The following is a 9,990-nucleotide window of genomic DNA, read 5'->3' on the forward strand; positions in this document are numbered from 1 at the left end:
TCTTGGGGCTGTGGGAGGAAACCAGAGTACACAGAAGAAACCCAATAGCATGGGGGGGGGGGGGGGGTTGGGGCGGGAGGGGGGTCATGCAAACTGCACACACACAGACCCAGGGGCGAGAATCGAACCCTCGACCCTGGAGGTGCAGGGCTAGTCAGTACACCGCTGTGCTACCACCACTATTCCTACTACTGCTAATAATAATATATTTATTAGCTATAAAATCGCAATTTTTCAAACGTTTGGATACACCTTCTAATTCAACATGTTTTCTTTAATCAGATATTTTCAACATTTTAGAACAATTCTTACATTTTTTTTAAACTATGAAATAACACATATGGCATTAAGTCATTAATTAACTGCAGCAAGTACAATAACAGTCAGTTGTTATATTAAGACAGGAAGGTCAGCTGATCTGGAACAGGTCTCACAAGAACAGTTTGTGTCGAGTGTGTTGGTAAAAACCCATCAAGCTCCATGATATAACTGTCTCTCATGAAGACCTTCCCAGGAGAACAAGACCCAAACTGAGCTCTGCTGCAGAGGAGAAGTTCGTTTAGAGTCACCAGCCTCAGAAATCACCAATTAACAACCAGCACCTCAGATTAGAGCCGTTATGAAGCTTTACAGAGCAGAAGTAACAGTTATACATCTCAATATCAACTGTTTAAAGGAGATTATTGCATGAAATGAATGGATCAGGTTTTCAAAATGTAGAGTATAGGTTAAATATACTGCATAATGCAATGAGACTTATGGCTGCTATGAGCTTAAACCCTCAACCCTATCACATATAGGTAAGACAAGCTTTTATCATCACTGCTACAAAAGCACAATGCACTTAGTAACGGCTTTGAATGTTGTCTGTTAAATATTTCCATTTCTTTGTAAAACGACCACAAAAGACAAATCACAACTCAGATTCAGTTGTACCAGATTGTTTTAATTAGAAATACTGGCTTATTATAAGGCTTCATTTTTTCCTCCAGACTTAACCTACAGCCACACCCACTCTCTCTGTCACACGGTAACCACACACAGCCAGAACCACAGTCTTCCTTTCAGAGAAAACGAAACTCAGAAAACTCTGATTACACATCAGACTCTGTCTGTCTGTCTCTCTCCTTCTCTCGCAGCAGGACAATGGCAGAAGCCAGTGCACCAAGAGATCAGCGTTTGTCAGGAGATCAGTTCAGCTGTCCAGTGTGTATGAATCTCCTGAAGGATCCACTAGCTATTCCCTGTGGACACAGTTACTGTAAGGTGTGTATTAATAGCTGCTGGGATCGTGAGGATGTAAAGGGTGTCTACAGCTGTCCCCAGTGTGAAGAGACTTTCACTCCAAGGCCAGTTCTACGCAGGAACAACATGCTGGCTGAAGTGGTGGAGAAACTGAAGACGACTGAACTCTGTTACGCTGGACCTGGAGATGTGGAGTGTGATTCCTGCACAGGGAGGAAACGCAAAGCTGTTAATTCCTGTCTGGTGTGTCTGACGTCGTACTGTGAAGATCATCTTGAACCTCACTATCAGTCTCCTGCCTTTAAGAAGCACAAGTTAGTGGAAGCCTGTGAGCTCCAAGAGAAGATCTGCTCTCAGCATGACAAACTGATCGAGATCTACTGTCGTACTGACCAAAGCTTCATCTGTTACTTGTGTATGATGGATGAACATAAAAGCCATGAGACGGTTTCAACTGAAGCTGAAAGAACTGAAAAACAGGTGAGAACTGGAATTATTGAATTGAATATTGAGAATTATTGTTCTCAAAGTCAATTTATATAAAACCTTTTTCTAACCTGATTGTTATTCAGTTGATTTAATTGGTTCTAAATTGAAGTTCATTACCTGTGAAATATTTACATAAACATAAAATTATTGCTTAGACGGCTGGCCTCGAACCTCCAGCACCTCAGCGTCCTGCCTTGGGTCTGTGTGTGTGCATGCTTAGTGGGTTCCCTTAGGTTACTCCGGTTCCTTCCTACTGTCCAAAGACATGCAGACTAGGCTAACTGACATTTTCAAATTGCAGTTAGTGTGTGTGTTCAGGGTAAACCCCATCTCATGCAAGTCTCCTGGATAGGTTCCAGGCTTCTGGTGATGCTGTACAGGATAAGCTATATAGAAATTGAATAACTAATAATAATAAAAAAATTAATGCACTAAGCATGACTACAATGCACACTATGATCACTAAAAGGTGTAGATGGGATGAATCTAGTGTCCTAGCTCATCGCCAATGTCTCCTATACCATGGGTCAGCCCTGTTTCTCACTCCTCTTGATTCAGATGAAATCAGTGGATTCAGATTATTTTTTTTCTCAGCATTTTACACACAATACTACAATAAAGAGGTGTATGGAGTGTTTTGTTAATTTGGTAAAACAAAAAAAAAGTTTTAAAAAAATCCCATTTTAATAAGTATTCAGACTCTGCCTTGATGTTTATGGAGCACAAATAACACAAGCATCATATAATAAGTGGTAACATTTCTGTTCTAGTTCTAGTTCTAAATGAAATACGTGTACAATTGTCTTTTTTTTTTGGCCCTCAGAATGAGCTAAAGAAGGTTCAGATAGAATCTCAGCAGAGGATCCAGGACAAGCAGAAGAAGTTGCAGGAGCTGAATCAGACTGTGGAGACTATTAAGGTGAGGAATAAACATATATATATATAGAGAGAGAGAGGGAGAGAGTTTATCTAAGCGTCTCCCTTTATTAGTTCATTGTGTGTGTCCTAACAGAGGCATTCACAGGCAGCAGTAGATGAGAATGAGAGGATCTTTACTGAGCTGATCAGCCTTATGGAGAAAAAGCGCTCGGAGGTGACGGAGCTGATCAGAGCTCAGGAGAAAGCTGAACTGAGTCGAGCTGAACGACTCCTGGAGCAACTGGAGCAGGAGATTGCTGATCTTAAGAGGAGAGTCACTGAGCTGGAGCAGCTTTCACACACACACGATCACGTCCACTTCCTCCAGGTAACAATCACTGTCTGATCTACAGAGGGCGCTGTTCCTCACAAAGTTTCCTCCTAAAAGCTCATTACAGCAACAATAAATGTTCCTGTCTGAGATCACAAGTGTGTCTTTGGTCTGATTCAGTCTGAGATTCATTCGTTCCTCTCCTACACTTTTCTCCTTCTCTATGATGTGTTTCCTCTCTGTAGAGTTTCCCGTCTCTCTGTGTTTCTCCTGGATGTGAGGACTCACCCAGCTTCACTGTCAATCAACATCTCTCATTTGATGGACTAAGGAAATCTCTCTCAGATCTGAAAAAACGAGTCGGGGAAATCTGTGAGGAGGAATTAAAAAAAATCCATCCACAAGGTAAAGAAGCAAACATTTGTTTTGCATCACAATTAAAGAGAAATTAATCTAACAGAAAAAAGGAGAAAGAATTAAGACATTTCTGATCAACAACTTACTGAAGCTCTAAACCCAGTCCTTCTCAATGAAGACGTGTCTGACTGAGAGCAGAGAGGAATCACACTTTTCATCTTTAAAATTTAAACTGCTTTTTTCTCTCTATTTTGTCTCTGTGTCTCCACAGCTGCAGCAGCTCGGATGAGTTTACTCTCAGAACCAAAGAGCAGAGAAGACTTTTTGCAATGTAGGTGTAACACACACACACACACACACACACACACACATACACACATACATTTATGTGACAACAACACACTGTATAATGGTTATGGCTAGTGAGAAAAAAAAAAGAAATCACGAGACAGGCTGATAATTTAAATGGGTAAATTTTTACTTAAAATTTTTGGGCTATTGTAGAGCACTTGGGGCTTCTCCCACTCCACTGCCTGGGACAAAACAGCCAGTAAAGAGAAGTCAGAAAAATAAAAGAGTGACTCACCATGAGGTGTAGATTTTACCTGAGTAAAGACTTATTTGCACAGCTCCATCCACTCAATCCAATAACCAAAAAAATTGTCACAAATGACTGTTAATTGTCAGTCACTCAGTCCTAGAAACTGTCTCATGGGTCTCAGGTCAGAATCAATTCTGTTTTATATTTTCTGTGACCTACGCATGACCCAAGTGGAAGACCCATCTCAAGGAATTCAGAAAAGCCCTCAGATGTGGCGAACGCCACATGCCAGCCTCTTTCTCCTTTATGTTGATTCCACCCACCATGCACAAAGTGACATTTGACCATGCTCTCACTGGCACATCCTGATTTAAAGTGTTAGTAAATGTGTTGACATCTCTGGGTCTGTTCTAGAATGGTTTTCCTCTTCCCCTAAATAACAAGAGTTTTCCAGTTGCTGTAAATTGTTTCTCTTTAGTGTATGAAATTTTATCCTGTGGTGTTCCTCAAGGTTCAGTCCTGGGCCCGATTCTTTTTACATTGTAATTTATATTACTTCCTGTTGGTCAGTCAATATGTTAATAAGAAGTTAATAAGTAACTTCACATATATCATGTGCCACTGCTATGCATTCATTTAAAATAAATTGACAAATTGTCAATCCTACACAACAGTTTAAATTGCATAAAAAATGGAAAGCTGCTAATAAAAAAAAAGCCATGTAATCTGGAAAACAAAAAAATACTTTCTCCACACACACACACACACACACACACACACACACACACACACACACACACACTGTGTATAAAGATGTCTGTACTGCTTATCTACTGTAAATTGTATACATTTTTGTATGACAACTATAAAATATAATGAACACATAAACACACCTAACCTGTCTTCATTTAAATGTTTTAGATTTCTGTTATCTGACCCTGGATCCTAATACAGCACATCGTAAACTCATTCTTTCTGAGAAAAACAGAGCAGTGACACAAATGGAGAAGAAACAACAGTACCCTGATCACCCAGAGAGATTCGAGTCCAGAACTCAGGTTTTGTGTAAGCAGAGTCTGTGTGGACGTTGTTACTGGGAGGTGGAGTGGAGCGGTGATTTTGTGTCTATATCAGTCTCATATAAAGAGATCAGCAGAAAAGGACGGTGTTACGAGTGTGCGTTCGGACGCAACATTCAGTCCTGGAGTCTGGAGTGTTCTTCTTCCTCTGTTGCTTTCTGGCATAACGACATTAGGGATAAACTCCAAGGTATAGCGTCCTCCAGAATAGGAGTGTATGTGGATCTCAGTGCAGGAACTCTGTCCTTCTACAGCATCTCTGACACCATGAGACTCCTCCACAGAGTCCACACCACATTTACTCAGCCTCTGTACGCTGGGTTTTATATATGGAAATGTGACTCACCTGTGAGGTTGTGTGATCCAATGAAAAAAAAAGTTGACTATAATATTTAATTTCTCCTGGAGCTGCAATCAAAACTATTGTGTACAGAATCTTTAACACTAATTAATTGAGTGTTCATGTTCTACAGATTCATGTTTTACATAAAAAAATATCTTAATGCCAAATGGAAAATGAAAAAACAAAGATTATCAAATAGTAAAATATTATCAAGCAAAATGTTTCACCGTATCCACTCTTAAAAGAGTTATTATGCTCATATGAAAATCTGCAGTGCAATAAATCCAAATGCTTTGACAAAAAAGGTAAATTCTTTTTTGGAAATAAATGATAAAACTTACTCAAACCTGCTGTCTTTCTTTCATGAGACAAGTGGGAAAAAGATCCCCACACTGTAAAAAATGTTCGTAATTTTAACAGGAAAACACCGTATAAATGCTACAGAATCAAACCGTATTTTACAAAAGTTGGGATAGCTGTAGAATTTACTGTAAAAAAAAATTGTTATTAGATTTACAGAGTAAGATCTTAAATTTAACACTTAACACTTAAATTTATGATATACTTTATTTATAAAAAGGAAACTCTCAGAGAAGGTATTTGTTACTAATATCATAAAGCATCAGTTTATATTTTACTAAACCTTTGTTGATAGAGTTTAAAAATCATAAAAATATCTGCTCTGTAAAAAATAAAATATAAAAACAGTGGTTGCCAGAAATTAAAAAAAAAAAAATATGGTAGCAACGTTATTGGTTGTACGGGATTGCACTCATTATACTGTATATTTTTACGGATTTTAATAGTTTTTTTCTACGGTTTATAAATAAACCGTAAATTTTACAGTAAAAACTGGCAGCTGTGGTTGCCAGAAATTTACCAGACCTGCACGTGAGCACCTTTCCTTCTCTTTTTCCCATCCTCCCTCCTTTAACCCTTTCCTTCCCTAAGTAAAATTACCCCTTTTCCGTAAGACCTCCTTCGTGTTTATTGTTGCCCCCCTTGTGCCAAACCCATCACAAAATACATGAACATATTTAACACCCCGTTGCAGTGTGCACATAAAAACCACAATGCAGGACAGAGGACATAAACAATTTTAACATGTGTGTGATAAAATATTTTTTTGGTGTAAAGTTGTAATAAAAGTCCTTCTATAAAATTATATGCTTAGATTGTCTGCCCAAAACGCTTAAAAATGCTTCTATCTCTTTTAGCTCCCAGCCAGTGGGATAAAATGATGCTTTCACAGAATTGCTGAATGAATTCACTGTGGTTATTCATAATAAAAGAAATTGTCCAACAACGACAGCAATTGTTTAGCAAGCATGGTAGTGTCGTTGTTATCACTGTCGCCTTCCACCCCCTGGTTCCGGGCTCGATTCCCGGCCAGGCTCGATTCCCGTCTCTTTGCGCATGGAGTTTGTACTGTATGTTCTCCCTGTTCTTGGTGGGTTTCCACCAGGCAAATCCCCCCTTCCCCCGCAATATACGGGCTAAAGTTGTATAGACGGCGAGTGAGTTCTGAGCTGTAAAAAGGATAGAAATAAACCATTATAATTACAACATAAATCTTTAAATTAGACAGTTCTGAGCTGTGAAAAACATGGTTATGATCCGTATTTTTTACAATGTAAACCCCGGAATTTGACGGGAATAAACAGCTTACATCTCACATTCGCGTTTACACACACCAGACCTCATTACCCACAATGCATCTCCATTCATAATGCATAATCCATATGATTAGGAAATAGATGCAATATTAGGGTTTCTGTCATTTTCTATATATTTGTGTACTGACTGGGCCGGTCCACACTGGCCAGCGGTTGACAGAAAGTGAAGAGTCTAACTCAACCAGGCATCAATTGGCCATTCAAGACTTGGAGAAACTTGTCCATGTCTTTATCACCAGCAGGGTGGATTATTGTAATGGTCTCCTCACCGGCCTTCCCAAGAAGACCATTAGACAGCTGCAGCTCATCCAGAACGCTGCTGCAGGATTCTGACTAGAACCAGAAGATCTTATCACATCACACCAGTTCCCAGGTCCTTACACTGGCTTCCTTTAACATTTAGGATAGATTTTAAAGTACTTTTACTCGTTTATAAATCACTTAATGGCCTAGGACCTAAATACATTACAGATACGCTCACTGAATATAAACCTAACAGACCGATTAGATCATTAGGATCGAGTCAGTTAGAAATACCAAGAGTTCACACAAAACAAGGGAAGTCGGCTTTAGCTATTATGCGGCCCGCAGTTGGAACCAGCTTTCAGAAGAGATCAGATATGCTAAAACATTAGTCAGGTTTAAATCTAGACTTAAAACACATCTGAACTGACAGCACTGTATTTTATGTTTATGTTTCCTATATTTTTAACTGTTTTATTTTTATTTTAAATCAAATTTTAAATTAAGTGTCACCAGTTTTATTGCTATCATTTTCTATTTCTTTTTATGATTATTTTCTTCTCTTTGATGTAAAGCACTTTAAATGATCATTGTGTGTAAAATGTGCTATACAAATAAACTTGCCTTGCCCTCCTCTCTCAGACATTCAGGTTTCCACCTGGATCTCAACATGTCTGTCAAATCCTGGATGGCAGCTCATCAGCTGAAACCCAATTTCAGTAAAACCAAATTGCTGTTCATCCAAGGTGATCCATCCTCTTGTCAGGATCTTATCATCTTCCTTGGACAACAGTTAGATCACTCATTCTGTCACTGCCGACAAACTTGGGTTAACTCTGGACAATCAGTTGAGGCAATCGATTTTCTCCACACATTCCTAACTTTATCACTCTTGTCGATTTCTTCTCTGTAATAATTTGTCCATTTATTTCCACACATACTACTCATGTGCTTGTTCAGTCCTTAGTTATTTTAAAACTGGGCTACTGCAACTCACTTCTAGTACAGTAGGTCTCCCTCTGTGTCCTCTGAAGCTGATCCAGAATGGCTTTAGGAAGGAATTCACCTTCCTAAATTCTCCCACACCATCCCACTTCTCTGCTCCCTTCACCTAAAAATGGCCCGCCCAGCGCCCACTTACCTCTCAGTTCTAATCACACCTTGCAATGCACCACGTTTCCTCTGATCCTTCAGCACTTCTCCACTGGTCTCATCATCCTTCAGGGATTGAGGAAAACATTATGACAGATAGTTAAAAGTCAGTGCCTCTTTAGATTTGACTGCTCAGTGCCTGAATAAGACAAGGAGAATACAGTGGGAATTAAGCAACTTGGATAGCTCCGCTATGCGCAGGGGAGGAGCGCGAGGCCCTTACTCACCAGGGCTGGACACAGATAATCTACTGTCTCACTGTCATAGTAAGGGCAGAGGTAGGTAGTGTAACCAAAAACATTAACACAAGTAAGAGTAACTTTACTTCAAAATATAATTACCAGGTATAAGTAAAAAGTACTTAAGTAAAAGGTGCAAAACACCTTGCTTTACTACTGCAGACAGAGATGAGGTGAGCAGTGCCATTTACTAGTGGTGCTACAAGCAAAGGTTGAGACATGGAAGCAAACAACACAAATGAAAAGATCTGCCACCCCGAGTACCAGAAAACCGCACCAGCGAAGCGTCCCCCTGCCCCACTGATTCCCCTGCCTATCATTGGCATTCAGTTTGAGTGTATCAGATTGGATATTGTCAGGCACTTCTCCAAATATCAGCAAAAGGACATGAATTCATCTTGGTCATGGTAGACTACACTAAGTAATATGCCACATGGGGTCAGGGGTAGCTCAGTGGTTAAGGCATTGGCCTACGGTTCGGAAGATCCCAGGTTCAAACCCCACAACCACCAAGTTGCCACTGTTGGGCCCTTGAGCGCGGCCCTTAACCCTCAACTGCTCAGATGTGTAATAAGATAAAAATGTAAGTCGCTCTGGATAAGAGCGTCTGCCAAACGCCTGAATGTAAATGTAATGTGCATCCCGAACTAAAAAAGTTTGAGTGGTTTTTAAATTTAAATTAGTAGCTCTAGTCCATACCTGCAAACTCATTTTCTAAACACCTGACTTTAATTAGCTTTTTTGAGGTCATTAACTTAAGGATTCACATACCTTTTCCACTAGCACTATACACCATTTTTACGGTGTAACATGTTGACCCTTTGTGCACGGGTGGCACCACAGACACACAGACATGAGGCGAGGTCTTAAATAAATGGGGAAGGAAAAGGTTAAAGGAGGGAGGATGGAAAGAAAGGGAAGGAATGTTGTGCACGTCCAGGTCCGGAGGCTCTCTCTGGGTCTGTCGGCTGGGTGGCTTTCCCAGCTGGGACTTTGGGGCCTTAACGCGATCCTCTCTGTACCTTTTCCCTCTAAACCCCGCTCATGTGTCACTCTCTTTAATAACTCCACTGTGCGGCTCTTTGCTTTGCTTCCGGACCCCGGACTAAACTCCACGCTTTGCTTTTATAATGCGGTTAAAGCCTGAGGTCCTTCTCGCACCTGCAGTATGGGCACCTACATAGGGAGCCTATGGAGTGATCGAGGAGCGATAACATAAGGTGCACACTGTGACAATGGTTATTCTCAATAAGCACATGAAAGATACAAACTGTTTGTGTTATTATTTCATAAAACATCATATTTGTCAGTTCTCTTGACATAGGTGAAGATCAGATCACATTTTATGACTTGTTAATATAAAAAACCATGAAATTCTGAAAGGTTCACATACTTTTTTGCCACTGTCTATATTACTATTTTACAGTGGAACCTCAG

General features: G+C 40.0%; 1 protein-coding gene across 1 annotated transcript; it reads left to right on the top strand.

Annotated features, from left to right (window-relative positions):
- The first annotated feature begins 1,097 nt into the window (after nt 1-1,097).
- LOC128533514 (tripartite motif-containing protein 16-like) lies at nt 1,098-5,655 on the top strand. Its single transcript, XM_053507800.1, has 6 exons — nt 1,098-1,725; nt 2,558-2,653; nt 2,747-2,980; nt 3,169-3,328; nt 3,552-3,611; nt 4,743-5,655. The coding sequence occupies exons 1-6, from the start codon at nt 1,147-1,149 to the stop codon at nt 5,294-5,296; spliced, it is 1,683 nt and encodes a 560-aa protein (XP_053363775.1). The 5' UTR covers nt 1,098-1,146; the 3' UTR covers nt 5,297-5,655.
- Nucleotides 5,656-9,990: the final 4,335 nt, after the last annotated feature.

The sequence above is a fragment of the Clarias gariepinus genome, chromosome 11 (assembly GCF_024256425.1).
Source record: "Clarias gariepinus isolate MV-2021 ecotype Netherlands chromosome 11, CGAR_prim_01v2, whole genome shotgun sequence".
NCBI classification, from domain to species: Eukaryota; Metazoa; Chordata; class Actinopteri; order Siluriformes; family Clariidae; genus Clarias; species Clarias gariepinus.

Excerpts from the sequence above, each read along its gene's own strand:
- LOC128533514 (XM_053507800.1), top strand. The coding sequence starts at position 1,147 with ATGGCAGAAGCCAGTGCACCAAGAGATCAGCGTTTGTCAGGAGATCAG. Across the intron at positions 3,329-3,551 it reads AAAAAAAATCCATCCACAAG|CTGCAGCAGCTCGGATGAGT; the intron begins GTAAAGAAGCAA and ends GTGTCTCCACAG. Across the intron at positions 3,612-4,742 it reads CAGAGAAGACTTTTTGCAAT|ATTTCTGTTATCTGACCCTG; the intron begins GTAGGTGTAACA and ends TAAATGTTTTAG.